Source organism: Euleptes europaea, chromosome 16, assembly GCF_029931775.1.
Source record: "Euleptes europaea isolate rEulEur1 chromosome 16, rEulEur1.hap1, whole genome shotgun sequence".
In the NCBI taxonomy this organism is placed as follows: Eukaryota; Metazoa; Chordata; class Lepidosauria; order Squamata; family Sphaerodactylidae; genus Euleptes; species Euleptes europaea.
In genome coordinates, this window is record NC_079327.1 from 12514667 (window position 1) to 12532644 (window position 17978).

At 43.4% G+C, this 17978-nt stretch overlaps 1 protein-coding gene across 1 annotated transcript in view; it reads left to right on the top strand.

The window, feature by feature from the left end:
- The window catches only part of ABCC4 (ATP binding cassette subfamily C member 4), a 155266-nt gene that overhangs the window by 93913 nt on the left and 43375 nt on the right, over positions 1-17978 (top strand). The window contains exons 21-24 of the mRNA XM_056862133.1: positions 8686-8836; positions 12037-12156; positions 13524-13634; positions 15021-15121. Of these exons, the coding sequence (XP_056718111.1) occupies positions 8686-8836; positions 12037-12156; positions 13524-13634; positions 15021-15121 (483 nt within the window). The remainder of the gene's footprint in view (positions 1-8685; positions 8837-12036; positions 12157-13523; positions 13635-15020; positions 15122-17978) is intronic.

Genomic DNA, 17978 nt, shown 5'->3' on the forward strand with positions numbered 1-17978 from the left:
ATATGACAAAGACAGAAGATTAAAAATTTCATTTGGGCGTCCATCATTTTGGGCTCAACAGACAGGTGGAGAAAAGAATAAATACCATAGGTATTTGAGAGCCAGCGTGGTGTAGTGGTTAAGAGCGGTGGTTTGGAGTGGTGGACTCTAATCTGGTGAACAGGTTTGATTCCCCACTCCTCCACACGAGCGGTGGATGCTAGTCTGGTGAACCGGATTGGTTTCCCCACTCCTCCACACAAAGCCAGCTGGGTGACCTTGGGCTAGTCACAGTTCTCTCAGAACTCTCTCAGCCCCACCTACCTCACAGGGTGTCTGTTGTGGGGAGGGAAAGGGAAGGTGATTGTAAGCCAGTTTGATTCTTCCTTAATTGGTAGAGAAAGCCGGCATATAAAAACGAACTTTTCTTCTTCTATGTTCAGTGTGTCCATGAACACATGAAGCTGCCTTATACTGAATCAGACCCTTGGTCCATCAAAGTCAGTATTGTCTACTCAGACTGGCAGTGGCTCTCCACATCTTTCACATCACATACCTTCCACGTCACCTACCTGCCTAGCCCCTTTAATTGGAAATGCCGGGGATTGAACCTGGGACCTTCTGCATGCTAAGCAGATGCTCTGCACCTGAGTCACAGCCCCTCAACATAGGTGCAACATTTAGCACTGACAGAAAGGGACATATGGTTCACACAGCTGCAGCGAATTGATAGACAAGAGCATTCCGCTAACTTGGACCAATAATCACATGGCTAACAAGTTCATCCAAATAAAAGTGATACATAACACTTGCTGAAAGAGTAACTGCACAACAAAAGCACAGAAAATACAACTAATTACTACAAGCAAAACCCAGCTCATCACTATGATCTGATTGCCGCTTCTTCTGCCTTTGAATGGAGTTGCATTCATCTACCTTTTGGGTTTGTGGTGGCAGTTTGTCTCTAAATTTTGTTGCAGATAAGAAAGGGAATGAAGGGGAATACCCATTTTCCTTGGCAACTGCTTGCATATCAGCTGGGAAACCAGCTCGTACCTTTTTGAATCCTTAGCTCTGTTATCTATATTATTTCTGTCCTTACTTTGGGAACTGCCACCTTGAGCCAACAGGAAAGGTGATGTATAAATATTTGAATAAATAAACACTGTGTGTTCATTTTTAACGTGGCTGCTACAGTCACACTTATAGTGGCATCTCTTGCTTTTCTGCCGTTGACCAGTGCTTTGTCTGATACAAGATCAGATTCTGAGGTAAAGCAGGTAAAACATTTGACTTAAATGCCGGTTTTAAAAAGCGATGTTTACTCAGTGTTAATACATTCTGTGTTTTCCGTTTCCCCTAAAAGTAAAACATCGACAACAGAAATCTATTGAGTGGTATCCTTTCTTCTTTAAAGAAGGAGGGCTAATCTTGTCAGCCGTATAGGAGAAGGGAAAAAAAGAAACCCAAAGTTTCCTACTGCATCTTGTCCCGCTTTTCAAGGGTTCTCTAGTTCAACAGATTTTAGGAAAGTAGCCGTTTTTTAAAAATCTACTTTATAAGCTCTCTTCTTAAGTTTCTGTCTTTCTAACACAATATGTTGTTGTTGTTGTTGTTTATTTGTTACGGCCAATGGCCAGCATAAACACAATATATTAAGCTTTTAAACTTACAGGCATACTAAAAATACAAGAAAATCTACCCTGGACAAAAAACAACAACAACCTTGCAAACTACCTTGGCAGACTGTCCTGGTCAGTTGTGCCTGCTGCATTGACTGCTTCATGCACGTTTTGCAGTACCGCGTGGCAAGGTGCCCTTGGTAAGCCATGGCACTTCGTATCATTGGAAACATGAATGTTTATTAGGCACAGTTGTCTGTTCCACACTTGTATCTTACAGGCATCTTATACAAGATTTATATCCTATTAATTTGTTGCATTAGACTTAAAAAGCAGGTGCGTATGGCAAGTAACCATGCAGCTCAGAGCACACACTTTCTCAGAGTGGCTTTCTGCTGTTGAGTGTTGTATCCCTTACTGAAATAGGCACACTTGTTCCCTTTTTGACCAAGTGACTTTTGTTACAGCAGGCTGGATCTGTAGTACTTGATTTGTACTTGATGTACAAGCAGTATGTCCCTACTTGATGTCCCTACTGCGTGTACATCAAGCGTGGTGTAGTGGTTAAGCACGGTGGTTTGGAGCAGTGGACTCTAATCTGGAGAACCGGGTTGGTTTCCCCACTCCTCCACATGAAGCTAGCTGGGTGACCTTGGGCTAGTCACAGCTCTCTTAGAGCTCTCTCAGCCCCACCTACCTCTCAGGGTGTCTGTTGCGGGGAGGGGAAGGGAAGGTGATTGTAAACCGGTTTGATTCTTCCTTAAGTGGTAGAGAAAGTTGGCATATAAAAACCAACTCTTCTCCTCCTCCTCCTCCTCCTCCTCGTACTGAAGAGGGCTCTTAGGTTGCAAAGATCAGGTCGCTTAATCTGGGTTCTGGCTTTGAATTATGAGTTTCCTAGTTCAGCATCCCTGGGGTTGTATCCTGCCTCTGTGAGAAGCCAGATTTGAACCCTTCCTCCAACAAATATCCTGGTAAATTGCATTGGTTTTTAAGGTGCAAAAGGAGTTGAATTTATTCAAGTAACATGGCTACCCACCTGAAACTATCCTCCAACAGTAGATCCCTTGGGCCAGATGAAAAATTTGGGCTTGCTAACCAGAAGGGTAGGGTACAAGCCCTTGGCAATGTAAAAGCGTATCGTATACTACCATGTGAAGGGTTCGTTCAGGAATATATGAATCTGTCTTTCATGTCCATGCTTCTCAGATATTTTGTCGGGCATAAGACTCTCTTAGATGCCTTATTTCTAGATATGCGGTGTGGCTCGTCTTCTGTTTAGCTCTCTTCCCCTTACTTCACCTCAGTTGAATATTGACAGTACTGATTTAGTTGATGTATGTTCAGCTGAATTGTGAAGGACTTCTGGTTTATTTACGTCCAGAGAAGCCCAGCTTTGTACAAAGGATAACTGTTATGGAATATGATAGAGATCCTTTGTCACTTGTTTTGTTTGCAGGTGTCTTTTATAAGACGTCCTCTAATCCCTTCAGGAAGAAATATTTTCTCCTTCTTAGAAAAGAGAGCGGGGGAGAGAAAGGAATCAGTATTAACCAAGTATAAAAGCGCTGAGCCTCTCCCATTGTTGCTGGTTCTTTGAGGGACATTTCCCAACAGTCATTGTTCAAATGGTTGTCAGGAGGAATCAAGTGAAACTCGGTAAACAATGCCGTAACTGGTTCTCCTCTCACTTTGTGCGGAGAAGCTTTTCTTGAGAGGATTTGCATTCGGAGAAGTGGTCCATTTTCCGAGTTATCGTTTGGACACCGAGAAGCCTCCCAGCCTTTTTTTTTTTTTGCGAGACAAGCGGTTGCATATTTCAGTTCTGCACAAAGAAACTTGGCCTGTCAGGGCCTTGGGATGCTTCAAGGAATGCGCCGGAGAGAATTAAAAAACCCAAAAAACCCAAAATCCTCTGTGAAAAACAACAACATAGTGTTGCTTTTAAGCCCGTCAGAGCTTGGAGTGTGAATTTTAAGAGAAATTAAAAAGTTCCCCGGTCATATTGTCAATCCGCTTGTATCACAGTTGTAATTAATATGATTAGTAAAGGCAGCTTTTTGGGAGCAAAGAGTTATTCCTTTAAGTGGTTTCTTCCCCCTTCCCTACCGCGCGCCCTCATTAGTTGAAACCGGAAAGCCACATACGGTCTGGTTCTGTGCATGCTCACCTCGAAGTAGACCCCTCTGTATTTAGTGGGCCATACACACGAGTAAAACTTCGCAAGATTTCAGCTGCAATCTGTCTGCGTTTTGAATTAAATCTCATTGAACCCAGTGGGATTTAATCCCAGTCGAAAAAGAAATGTGAGGCATGCATCATCTGTTATTTTATGCGTATGAAGCCTTGTTCTTTTGGAAGTCTAGGTTTCAACTGGTTGGAAAGCATTGTGGCCTGTTTAAAAATGGCCCTCTTGGCGATTCTAGTTAGCCACTTTGAAAAATATTAGCTCATATTCTGCTTGGGTTCATCTCAGTCTTCCATATTTTCTCTCATTCCTCCACAATCTCCTCCCTCTCTCTTTTGATATTGATGCACTAAAAATTACAAACATTAATGACAAAACATTTGTTTTGCAATTACAAAACATTCTGATTATGCTGCAGTTTTCTCCAAAGAGCTGCTCATTAGGTTAATTTGTAGGACATTTGAAACCATGGAACCATTTGCCCATGAACTTTTATTTCTATTTCACACACCCCTCTTTAAAAAAAAAAAGTTGAGTTTTTTAAAGCCCACCTCAGACTTTGCTTTGTTTCTGAGGGAACATTGTGTGCTATCTGCAGCTGCCCTTGGAGGGGGAAAAAAGGGCAGAGATTTATTGAAGCAAGTTGAATTGAAAACCCCCTTTTTTTCCTCCCCAAAATCAACAGCTTGACTGAGTTTAAATAAGTGACTTTTCATATCCTTTCATCGCACACAAAGACCTAATCCTGAGACTACTTGAGCCACCAATGTAGGCTGTGGACAAGACCACCACTGGAAATGTCAATCCCTTCTCACCGCACACAAAAACACATTGACTGCCGCTTTATGAAGTGAAAATGCTGAAGAAAAGGAAAATGCGAGCGAGGTGGCCACAGTCGTTTCTTTGAAATAAAAAAGGCTGCTGCATCTGGATATTAAGAACAAAAAAGGGCCTAAGACGACAAGAATAGCTTTGGGTCACTTGCTTTCAGAAGTGCGAAGGAGTAGAACTGCCTCCGTTTGTTTCACTACCATTGACCCTTATATTTTGTTGTGTGGAAATGTCAGGGAAAGTGTGTTGGAAGGCATTCCAGCTTATCTTAGCTTCCCAATGACTTTGCCATTTTACGATATCCTCAAGTGTTTCTTCCACCCTTTCCCTCTTTCCTTTTTCTTTTTCCACCTTCTCTGTAAGGATGCGTGAGGAAAACTTGCCAACATGGTTCATCCTGTACAACTAATGCGGGTACTTCTGTGGTGCTGGTTTTAATTTGCAACTGGAAAAATAGTAATGCTATACAAACACAAAACTGTTTTATTTTTTTTCAGAAAACAGAACCTTTATTGGCATTAACAAAACTGTTTTATATTACTCCCTCTCTTTTTCCTGAGAAGTGTTTTCATGTACCTTTTGTTGTCTTTGGAAACCTTCTGAGACACGGGGCGTGCCTCTGTCTTGCATAGTTCTCCCCCAAATTTGAGGACTTCTGTGCTGCTTCAGATTTCCTTTTCTCCTTCCTGTCCCATTTCAGATGTTCCCCCTAGCTTTTGGGGGGAGGGGCTGTGGGGCTACGGCAGACCATCTGATTTTCAGGCAGAAGGTCCCAGGTTCAATCCCTAGCATCTCAGGTTAAAATGCTTAGGTAGCAAGAGGTGTGAAAGACCTCAACCTGAAATGGTGGAGAGCTGCAGCCAAGTCAGAGTAGACAATCCTGACCTCGGCCAACAAAGGGTTGGACTCAGTAGAAGGCAACTTCAAGTGTTCATTGAAACCCTCTCCTGTTCCATATATCTGCATTTAATCCAGGCTTTAAGGAAACATTCTGTGCTACCCTAACTTGTTCCATGTTTCTTTTTCTGCATTCTAAATTTCCTTTTGCTTGGAGCATTTATCTTTTCAGAGCATTTTATAAAATAACTTGCCACTTTGGTAACATAGCTACAGGGGAGGGGGGGGAGAGAAGAAGAAAAGACCAACCAAGGTCATTAACATTTCTAACACCTTCTCTTCTGGTACAAATCTTTTAATTCTCCTGTCAGTCATAGAGTGTAACAATCCTGTTCTAAATGGTGATAAGTGCAAATCTTCTAGATTGCCTTGAACTATTGATATACTAAAGATATGACTTAACCGTGCTTACAAACAAAGTAGGTTTTTCCTGTTTGGCAAAAAAGATTTCGCTTTTTGATTCAACAGGGGGGGAAGTCTTTAAACATAATTTGAATTGCCGAGATGTGTTTACTGATGTTGTGTCTTACTACATAAATATGCATAATGAATTAAACAAATCTAGGGACGAGACTTTATCGCGGCCAAAAAAAGAACCCCCTCCTAAAAATGTGCTTCTAGGTATTTGTGTACATTTTATGTGGGATTTAAGAACTCTTTCACTTTTCATGAGATCTACAAACAATGTACTGGCTCTTCAGCAAACCTTCTGGCAGATGAAGTAGTGTTGATAACAAAAAAATCCTTCCTGGGCAAAAAATCATGGCTTCAACGGGAAATGATGAATGGTAGCCTTGAGAACAGTAAAGAGATTCAAATACTTGTGCTTGGAGTAGACCCAACGATAGTCACCTGATTGGTTGTAGCAAGTAAGAATATTTTTTAGACAACCAGGTAATAAACAGAAAGAATTGGTTCTTCGGTGTCACTACAATTCTCTTTCTTCCCTTGAAACTCCAGGGCATGTTTTACCCGGCAGAACATCCCAAATTTGCCTTGAGTTTCACTTTAGGTCAGGGTTCTTCAACATGCTGTTCATGAGCTGCGTATGTGCGTGTATGTTAATTGCCCTCAAGGCTTCCAACTCATGATGACCCTATGAATTAATGCCCTCCAAAACATCCTTAACTGCCTTGCTCAGATCTTGCAAATTGAGGGCCGTGGCTTCCTTTATAGAGTCAATCCATCTCATGTTGCGCTTTCTTCTTTTCATGCTTCCTTCAACTTTCCCTAGCATTATTGACTTTTCCAGTGACTCTTGTCTTATCATAATGTGACCAAAGTACGACAGCCTCAATGTAGTCATTTTGGTTTCTAGGGACAGTTGAGGCAGCATGGCGTCTACTAATGTGTTTCTTGGGGCCCGCTTGCTTCTTACCTGAACCCAAGGGTCAATCCTGGTTTTCTTCCATTTCACTAGAATAGGAGATATCTCAGAAGTGAGCACATTTTGAACCAGCTGCCTCCATCACAGGAGGATGTTTGGCTTGGAACCTGTTAACATTTTGTTGAACCTTCCAACATTTTGTGATTGGTCCCTCATGGCAGCCATTTTATTGTAGCAACCGTCACCTGTTCTAAGAATTCCAAAAATATTCATAGGTTCAACAAGATTGGGGACTCCTGCTTTAGGAGAAACTCAGTGTCATGGGGAAAATATTTGTGTGCATATGTATATGTGTAATATTTAATTTGTGTGTGTGCATATAGATGGTCCTTCAGTGTGATGTAGTGGTTAAGAGTGGTGGACTCTAATCTGGTGAACCGGGTTTGTTTCCTCACTCTTCTACACAAAAAGCCAGCTGGGTGACCTTGGGCTAGTCACAGTTCTCTCAGAACTCTCTCAGCCCCACCTACCTCACAAGGTGTATGTTGTGGGGAGGGGAAGGGAAGGTCATTGTAAGCTGCTTTGAGACTCCTTAGAGAAAAGCAAGGTATAAAAACCAACTCTTCTTGAGATTCCTACTGCTTCCATTTTCTAAGTATGCTATTCAACCTGCATGGGAGAACCAACTGTTGGGAAAATAGGCAATTAAGTCCCTCTACTTTAAAAAAAATGAGCTTAGTTGCTTTTTATACATAGCTATGTCTGCCTTTGGAGATTACTTCATTAAAAGTTCATTTGCATGCAAGTTTGGTTTTCCAAAATGCATGAATGTTAGAGGGATCCGCCCTGTTGTAAATATGATAGTGATCAGATAGTGTAGACTCATCTGAAATTCATTCCAAAGATGGAGTCAGACTTCCACCTTAGTCATCCGAAGAATTTTCCCTTCTAATTTGCATCCTGGTAAGGGTTTTGTTGCCCTGACCTGGATGGCCCAGGCTAGCCTGATCTCATCAGATCTCAGAAGCTAAGCAGGGTCAGCCCTGGTTAGTATTTGGATGGGAGACCACCAAGGAATACCAGGGTTGCTGTGCAGAGGAAGGCACTGGCAAACCACCTCTGTTAGCCTCTTGCCATGAAAACCCCAAAAGGGGTTGCCATAAGTCAGCTGCGACTTGACGACACTCCACACACACACACACTCCACACCCACAAAGGTTTTGTTATAGCAATAATATATTGCTTCCTCTTCAGCAGCTCTAGTGCCGCCGCCGAGTGTTGTAGCTTAATATCACCAGAACCCCTAAATCCCAAAATAAAGAACACTTTATTTTGTAATCTTTTCCCTCTTAAGTGTCTCTCTGGTAATTTTCCTCAGGTGTGAATCTGATAAAAGCAGAGCCTGCCTGTGAGTAAAGCTTTCACTAAAGCACTTTATGTCTGTCTGGCCGAGAGACAGGCTAAAGGAGGCGAGACAAAATAGGCAGTGGCCGGAAATCCAGAGCCTGGAGACACAGTGTGTATTGAAGATATGGAGAAAGTACAGCCGAGGAAAACCACAGATGGGGCCTAAGATCAGGAAGTGCTCTGCACTAGGTGCAAAAAGGAAGTGAACGGCAAAGAAAGGATTAGAAAATTGGGGGGGGGGGTGAGCCAGAAAACCCGTAGCATATAGACGCTGGAATGAATGGTATTGGGATTGGTACAGGAACTGAAATGAATGGTTTTCATAAGTTCTTTGGTCCTTTAAAAAACCCCAAAATAGAATTACACTTTTTAAAAAATAAAAAAAAATGAGACTTTGGGCTTAATCGGGCTGCCGTGTGATTTTGTTGTTGCAGGTTATGTTTCAGATATGTGGCGTCGTCGGAGTGGCCGTTGTTGTGATTCCGTGGATTCTCATCCCTTTAGTCCCACTTCTAATTCTTTTCATCCTTCTTCGTCGGTATTTCTTGGATACCTCAAGAGATATTAAACGTCTAGAGTCCACAAGTATGTATGTTGATATTATTTGACTTTTAAGATGTGAGTATAACAACTTGGGGACCTGCAAAGCCCACCGAGGAGGGATATCCCATTCTCCACACTGTCTTTACTTTTCCCCAGCTCTTTTTTTCTCTCCCCTGTTCCCCCCTTGTCAGGAGCTCTTTCTTTCCCTCTATTTGCCACTTCCTTTCGCTCCTTTGCTCTTTTTCTCCCCCTGTTTGCTACTTCTTCTTTCCTCTGAGCTGCAGTTAGACTAGAGTTGTCTAGGCCCAGGTTCTACTGCCTCAATTGTTGCTAGGCATCTCCTTAGCTCTGACTGTGATCATGTGAGCATTCACAAGATCTCAATCAGCATTCTCCATTGGGGGGGGGGATGTCATCCCCATACAATTGTTTTTATTACGTTTAGGGTTTTTTCTGCAAACCTTGGCGTTCTAGGTTTGCAGAAAAATCCCCCTATCTGTACGTGGCCCTGGTGTCTGGATTTTTGATCCTCTTTCTAGGGCAGTATTCATAATGAGATATATTGATTTAATAACATGGGATGTTAAAATATTGCTGATTATTCAGGAGCAGCATTTGTTTTCCTTCCTTTTGTTCAAATGTCTTAATGCTGATTTTCAAATTTGTCTTATTTATTCTTGTTTTAGCATCTGTTAGATCCCCTTTTACCCTACTCTTACTCCCAGTAGAGTAGGCTTAATGAGATTTGGAGTAGCCTGTGACTTGGATCCCATGGTAAATCTCTCTTAAAGAAATTCCATCAGCAGAATGGGACTTCTTCCACTACCCCTCACTGTAGCCCAAAATGGTTTCTGAAATAGTGCTCCAGGAAGACGGGACCCCAGGAACAGAATAGGGCCGAGGAGTCAGATGTCTGCAATGGGAGAGAAGAATTAGTGAAGAATTGCTCCCCTTCCATTACCAGAAATTTACTATGAAGAAGAGTAGGGCTGTTGAATTTTTAAAAATTCGGTATAGTTCGGATTTGGCCGGATTCGGCCCGTTTAGATTCGGGATATGCCGAAGTCCGAACTCCCCCACTTTGGATCCGTTCAATTCGGCGGGAATTCAAAGTTTGGAAAAAAAATTCGGCCAAATAAAGCCATTAAAAACACAATCGCGCCTTTCCGCGGCTCTGGGGGGGCATTTTTGGGGTTAGAGGTCCCAAACTTTCAGCAGAGCTTCAAAGGACGTTTATTGAAAGACTCCCCAAGTTTTGTAAAGATTGGGTCGAGGGGGCTGAGATATGGGCCCTGAAAGGGGTCCCCCACCCTTAATGTGCATCTCTCAGCAGAGCTTGCCGCCCACGCCCCAGCCCCGACAACAGTTTGCAAAGCAACTCAACCTTGTAAAACAACACCTTTGCAACAGGGAAAAACCAGAAGACACACAACTGAAACCTCCCCCCTCAAACCAGGGAGCGAGAGACTCGAGGGGGAACACACACCCCAGGCAGAACCGACGACAGCCCCCTTTGGCTTCCCCCCCACCCACAGAAACTGCTCCCTCCCCACACACACACAGACTCTGCTTCCCCCCCCCACACACACACATACACAGGAGAAAAATTATAGATTAAAGCCCCCAAAGGGGTCTTACTGTGGCTGTCTTCTGTTCCATCAGGAGGGGCTGGGGAGGATTTGTAATCCAAGATGATTCCAATTAGGCACGGGACGTTTTGTTCTGGAGATGCACACAGGATCGGCTGATCCATTCATCCCAATAGGGGAAAGGGGAAAGCCCATATCTCGGGACCCCCTGACCCAATGTTCACAAAACTTGGGGGGAATCTTAAGAACACTGGTCTGAAACTCCGCTCAAAGTTTGGGATCTGCACCCCCAAAAATGCGCCCCCTGCAGCCATGGAAAGAGAAAAGGGGGGAGGCGATATTTCTGCCCCCACTGAACCCATCTTTACAAAACTTGGGTGGTATCTTAAGAATAACTGTCTGAAGCTATGCTAAAAGTTTGGGGGCTATATCCCCAAAAAAGCACCCCCTGCAGCCACATAAATGGAAAAAGGGGGGGAGGGAAAAGGGGGAGAGCCCATATCTCGAGACCCCCTGACCCAATGTTTACAAAACTTGGGGGGTATCTTAAGAAGCTTCATCTGAAGCTCCACTAAAGGTTTGGGGTCTGTACCCCAAAAAATGCGCCCCCTGCAGCCATGGAAAGAAAAAGGGGGGGAGCCCATATCTCGGGACCCCATGACCCAATGTTTACAAAACATGGGGGGTATCTTAAGAAGCTTCATCTGAAGCTCCACTGAAAGTTTTGTGTCTGTACCCCCAAAAATACGCCCCCTGCAGCCACAGAAAGGAGCAAATGTGCACAAGCACCCCCCCCCACACACACACAAGGATTTCGCTCGCTCTCTCTCTCTCCCTGGCCGGGCCGCACATCAGCTGATTCCTCCAGTACTCAATCCTGACTGATTGGCCAGAAGAAGACCAGCTTGGCCACCGATTGGCCGGGGGAGGAGAATGCTGCTTACTGACGGTTATGCTGCTTACTGACGGCCGAATTTATTCGCAAACTCCCGAACTCGCTGAATTCGGCCCCCCCGGTTGCCCGCCAGTTTTGAGTTCGGTTCCTCCCGAACTAAAAACCACCGAATCAGGGGATATTCGGCTGATTTTCAGTTCGGGCCGAACCGAATCAACAGCCCTAAAGAAGAGTTGGTTTTTATATGCCAACTTTCTCTGCCACTTAAGGAAGAATCAAACTGGCTTACAATCACCTTCCCTTCCCCTACCCACAACAGACACCCTGTGAGATAGGAGGGACTGAGAGAACCGTGACTAGCCCAAGGTCAGCTAGCAGGCTTCATGAGTAGGAGTGGGGAAACAAATCCAGCTCACCAGATTAGCCTCCGGTGCTCATGTGGAGGAGTGGGGAATCAAACCTAGTTCTCTTAGAGCTCTCTCAGCCCCACCTACCTCACAGGGTGTCTGTTGTGGGGAGGGGAAAGTAAGGTGATTGTAAGCCAGTTTGATTCTTCCTTAAGTGGTAAAGAAAGTCATCATATAAAAACCATCTCCTCCGTCTCCATCTTCTATAAGAAACCTTGGAAAGAAACTGCCTTTTCCTGTTTGAAAAATCGGATAGTAAATAGTATGCATTTATTCAGATAAATTTAGAGTCCAGCTGTAAGAATGAACAGTGTGATGGGTTACAGTATTCGTTTAATCCCTGTGTTGCAGCTCGAAGCCCTGTATTCTCCCACCTGTCGTCATCTCTCCAGGGACTTTGGACCATTCGAGCTTTTAAAGCGGAGCAAAGATTCCAAGAGTTGTTCGATGCCCATCAAGACCTGCACACAGGTTTGCAAAGAACTGAAGCAGACATTTTGCTTCTAATTCCCGTCGGTTTAGACCGGGCAGCAAAGTTTCTCTGGAACTGTGTTGCTTCAAGATTCTGGGGTAGACATATACGCTTGAATGCTCTACCCGTGGTGGGAAGGGGTATGTGATTACCTCCCTGCTCACGGATAATTAGCATGTCAGGGAGCAAGGATCAGCTTGCCTTTTCTCCAGCAATGGTGGGATGGGGGAAAGGCCTCCTGTCCAACATCCATAACTAGCTTGATACATTCCACTAAATTATAACTTTTATTAAAGTTCCTTTAGGTATTATATTGGGAAGGGCAAGTGGAATTCTCTATCAGTACTGGGTCATGCAGTAGAGTCTTTTGGTGTTCTGGCTGCCTCAACAATTGGGATTTCTGCCTGAACTTCCTGAATTGGCCTCAAAGATTTTGCTGAATATGCAGCAATGGCAAAATTGACAAATCTGGTGAACAAAAGATCCAATGATGATTTTTTTAAAAATAGGAACTGATAGTATTATCTATATGTTATGTAAGGCTTGTTTAAACAGTAAGAAAACTGGATATTCTTTTTTCTAGGATCTAGTATTACATAATTTAGTTACTAGAGAGGATGGCTATGTGTAGACATTGTAATATTTGAGCAAGGTCATTAATTACCCCCGGGAAAAATATAAGATGGCAATAATTATAGATGGATGGGGTAGGGGGGAGATATTAAATAAAGGTATAGCATAGATACTATGATTGTAATGTCATTATAATAAGGCTGTTAGGTAAAGGTAGTCACCTGTGCAAGCACCGGGTCATTACTGACCCATGGGGTGACATCACATCCCGACGTTTACTAGGCAGATTATGTTTACTGGGTAGTTTGCCAGTGCCTTCCCCAGTCGTCTTCCCTTTACCCCCAGCAAGCTGGGTACTAATTTTACTGGCCTCGGAAGGATGGAAGGCTGAGTCAACCTTGAGCCGGCTACCTGAAACTGACTTCCGTTGGGATTGAACGCAGGTCGTGAGCAGAGCTTGGACTGCAGTACTACAGCTTACCACTCTGTGCCATGGGGCTCCTTAATAAGGTTGATAGTGATGAACAATATAGTAGATTGTTCACATTTGCTGAATTCATAAAGAAATCCAACGTTTCAAGTGCACCCTGGTGAAATATAGAAGGGTGTATCGTAGTGCATTGTAAGTGGTTGTGTTGTATTATTTTGTGTTGTGAATGAGATATTGTATGTTATGTTAGTTTATTGTGTAATATATAGTGTGAGAAAATAAAAAAAAATATTATAAAAGTTTTTGCTGAGCTTGGCCACACTTCTTGTTTGTTAAAAAAAAACTTTCTTTTTTTCTTTTTAGAGTCTTGGTTCTTATTTTTGACTACCTCTAGATGGTTTGCTATGCGCTTGGATGCCATTTGTGCCATCTTTGTTGTGGTGGTTGCCTTCGGCTGTTTGCTGCTTGCGCAGAGTGAGTATACATCCTGAGGAGACGTTAGTGTTGTATACTTCTCCTTTTGTGTTCTCATTTCCCTCTAATTGTTAAAAGGTAGCAACTGAGAGAAATGCTTTGTTTTTAGATACCGATCTTGCTCTGAGGCCAAGGTACCTAGCACTTTGACTACGGATAAACAAGTAGACTTCAAGTTTCTCCGTAAGGCTCCAGGCCTCTCTCATACCTGCTCCATCTGTCAAACTAAATACTTTCAAGTGCATCTAAACCTAACCTAGCCTTTTGTATCCTCAGCAGATTAATTCTTTAAAAGTTGGGTTTGCCTGAGGCTGGGGAGGAAGGAGGTACAAAATAAGGTGGTATGATCCCTAGTACTATGAAGTGTGAGGCTTAGGCACAGAGTCGGAACTCCAGTCAGCAAAAGTGTTCAGGAACGTGTTCTAACCCAACGGTTTGTGACGCAGGAGTCTTCTTGTCTGCTTGCTAGCCAGACATCATGGCAGGGCCTACTTGTTCAAAAAGTGTTGTGTTCAAATTAAAGCTTCAGTGCTATGTGGAGACCCTCACAAATTCACCTTTTTTGCCGAGGTGTGTATGTATATTCCCCTTTGTTCTGTCATGTTCAGGTGCCTGCATGTTCTTCGTTCTCATCTAGTGCTCATGTATTTATACACACATGCTCTTGTTTGGCCCTCATACACACAGTCAGCCAACACATCCATAATGCTGCCTATTTCCTTGTTCTCTGAACCCTTTCATAGAAACAGCATTCAGTCCTATCTGACCCCTAGGGCTTGTTTTGTGACTGATTTCTAAGCATGCGAAGTGGGAATGTTTGTCAACGTTCCATAGCACCTCAGCAACTGGCCAGTTGCTCAGAAGATCTCTTTTCAGTCAATGGAAATCAGAGTTTTTACAGCCCTCAGTTGCTGAGGTTTCATATGAGGTCTGACTCACAACATTTTGTGCTGGAATTGTTAGTCTTTGAAGCGTTACTAGATTCCAATTGATTGATTGATTGATTGCTGCAACAGACTAACACGGCAACCCCTCTGGAATGGTCACCTGTTTTTTTCTCAAGCTTTGGGGAGTTTTGTGTTTATCTGATTTGGGGAGGCCAGATATCACTGAGGTTCCCCAAATATAAATGTCCAATACTGTACGCTGGGTGTCATCTTCATCTTGCTGAGGTCATAGTAAATACCCCAAATAAGTTGTACTGAATACTTTTTAAAGCTCCGTATGTTCAGTTTTGCATAAAGTACTTTACTAATGATGATGATGATAAAGTTGATTGTGGCCGAAGGCCATCCACAGTGTCATACAAAACCATGTTACTAAATAGTAAGATCATTCTAAAGTTGTACACGTTTTGAAAAATGTGCCTTGTTTCTTGTCCTGTAGCTCTAGATGCCGGACAGGTCGGCCTAGCTCTGTCCTACGCAATCACCCTCATGGGTATGTTCCAGTGGGGAGTTCGACAGAGTGCCGAAATCGAAAACTTGGTAACGTTACTCATTTGTTCCTTTTTGAAGCTTTTTCGCTCTTTTGTGCTACAGTCTGAAAACAGTCCAGGTAGCCCGTCAAACGTTCCTTGGGCATTGTAGAGAAATGCCATTACTTGCTTAAAGGTCTTTGTCCAACGATAATTTTTCTTCAGCCTGATGGAAACTTAAATGTGCATAATCATCATTCAGGTAGTGTTAGAAACAATCAGCTGATCTTTGTGCATATCTGTAAAATGGGACAATCTACACCGCCAGATCCTGTCCATACCGAGACTACACTAATGCACGTTATTTACTTACCAGCAAACTGCTCATCAATATGTCAGGCTGCTATTTATTTACTCCTGTCAGAACTCAACAAGAATGGGGGCTATTTATCACCGCAGAGGGAAAATAGATGTCGAAGTTGGTGACACTGTTAAACTGGGGGGGGGGGACATGGCCCCCACACATCACGACGGCCAGTCTCTGAACTCAGGTTTTGTTCCCACATCAGAGGCTGTTTCCCGTAGCCCCTTCTCTCCTCGTCATGACAGCTACCTGTCTCTCTGAGAGAAATCGGGAGCATCCAGAGAGGTGGGGAGACTCACAGAGGAAAGAGGGTTTATGCTAAGAAGTATTAGAACAAGAAGAAGAGTTGGTTTTTGTATGCCAACTTTCTCTACCACTTAAGGCAGACTCAAACCGGCTTACAATCACCTTCCCTTCCCTTCTCCACAACAGATACCCTGTGAGGTAGGTGAGGCTGAGAGAGTGTAACTAGCCCAAGGTCACCCAACTGGCTTCATGTGTAGGAGTGGGGAAACAAATCCAGTTCACCAGATTAGTCTGTGCCACTCATGTGGAGGAGCGGGGAATCAAACCCGGATCTCCAGATCAGATTCCACCGCTCCAAAGCACCTCTCTTGACCACTACATCACACTGGCTCTGTTACTGCTCTGATCTCCTCAGCCTGCTGACTTAAAATGGCAATGTGGGAGAAGTGTGTAGCAGTGGTTAGGGCAGGTCAGAAGCCCCTGTGAGAATAGTGCAAAGCAGTCTTTCCCCCCTCCCTCCAGCACGTCTGGCCATGTCTCAGACGCTTCTGCTGTGGACTCTGAGTGGTTGCATTTCACAATCCAGGGCAGATGAGCTGAGGGGGTTCTTCAGTGGACAGAAGAAAATACAGATCTCTGTGCATGTTAAGTATCCCTTATCCGGACTGCTTGGGACCAGAAGAGGTCCGTATTTCGGATCTTTCCATATACTGGAATGTTTTTGGAATTTTTGCCTATGCATAATAAGATATCTTGGAGGGGTGGGACCCAAATTCAATTTTGTTTTATATACACTTTATACGCATAGCCTGAATGTAATTTCAAATAATATTTTTTAATAATTTTGTGTACACGAAACCCTCAGAAAGCACAGGGGTCACCATCTCACCAGCATATCTGCATCAGCTGTTAAACAAGAGCAACAACAAACAAACTTACAACGGCAGACTTTCAGTCTTCACCTACGATGCCGTGGACACTGTATTTAATTTTTTTTCAGGCGAGAGGAAACATTGAAAGCGGGCAGCACAGATCTGCCTGCACTCCGGCTTGAAGGGTCTGGTTTTCGGATCAGTCTGGATATGGGATGTCCGGATAAGGGATACTCTTCCTGTGTGCAGATTTTTGATGCTTCTCCTACCCTCAGCCATGGTTCTTCTCTATGCCCTGTTGTTGGACCTCCAGAGGACCTGGTTGGCCGCTGTGCAAGACAGGATGCTGGACTAGATGGACCACTGGTCTGATCCAGCAGTGGTGTTCTTACATTCTTGAGACAGCAGGAGAAAGGTCTGATTCAGTATAGGACAGCTTCATGTGTTGAGACAGTAGGGGAAAAGTCATGGTGAACGATAAGGGAACTGGGTGAAGCCTGTGCTCCTGACTCTGTGAAACTACCAGATAAGCTATGCAGGCACCGAATGTTGAAGTGCCATGTCTTAACTTGGAACTAGGATAAAAGTTGTTGCCCCAGTACAGTCGGGGCTCAGTCTTTGTGCTTGTTAATGCGGGCTGAGCCACAGCTGCAGTAAAACTGTTTTCTTGACTAACGGTCTCGGGTCTCTCTCCTCCACTAACCCCCGTTTTCCCGCAGCATTCTTATGCTTGTCTTTGAGTTATAGCATTCCCTTCATGTGAGAACAGAGCATGCCAGGTTAGTATCCTAGCATGACCAAGAAAGAAACTGCACACACATGCACCCGCATAACTCTGCACATCTTGCTGGCTAAAGTATTGGTGGGGGGGTGGTTGTTTTTTTTTAAAGTAAATTTTTATTTTCAAATCACACAACATACACACATTTTACATACCTCTAAGACATTTATCAACTATTATTTGGAGCTATTCTGTATCCTTCTATACCTTCTTAAGTATTTTAAATTATTTATAGGTCTAAGATATAAAATATAAACAAGCCTTAAAAGGAGAGGGGAATCTAAGCATTATCTCATACTTTCTTATAGGATATATGAATTACAATAATTTATTATTATTATTATATAGTTACAGTTGTATATGCTAATGCTCTGGTTTCTCTTCAGATAGTATAAATCTTTCGCCTTTTACAGGCGAATGTATTGTTGACAACCTTACGATGTGACTTATTTGGCAGTTTCCCCTTATTTATTTATTTGCGTTATTTATAGTCCACTTTGTAGGGAGGAAAGGCAGCATGGTATAGCCCGATCTCATTCGATCTTGGACGCTAAGCAAGGTCAGCCCTGATTCGTATTTGGATGGGAGGACCACCAAAGAAGCTCACGGTCGCTACACAGAGGAAGGCAATGGCAAACCACCTCTGAACCTCTCTTTCTTTGAA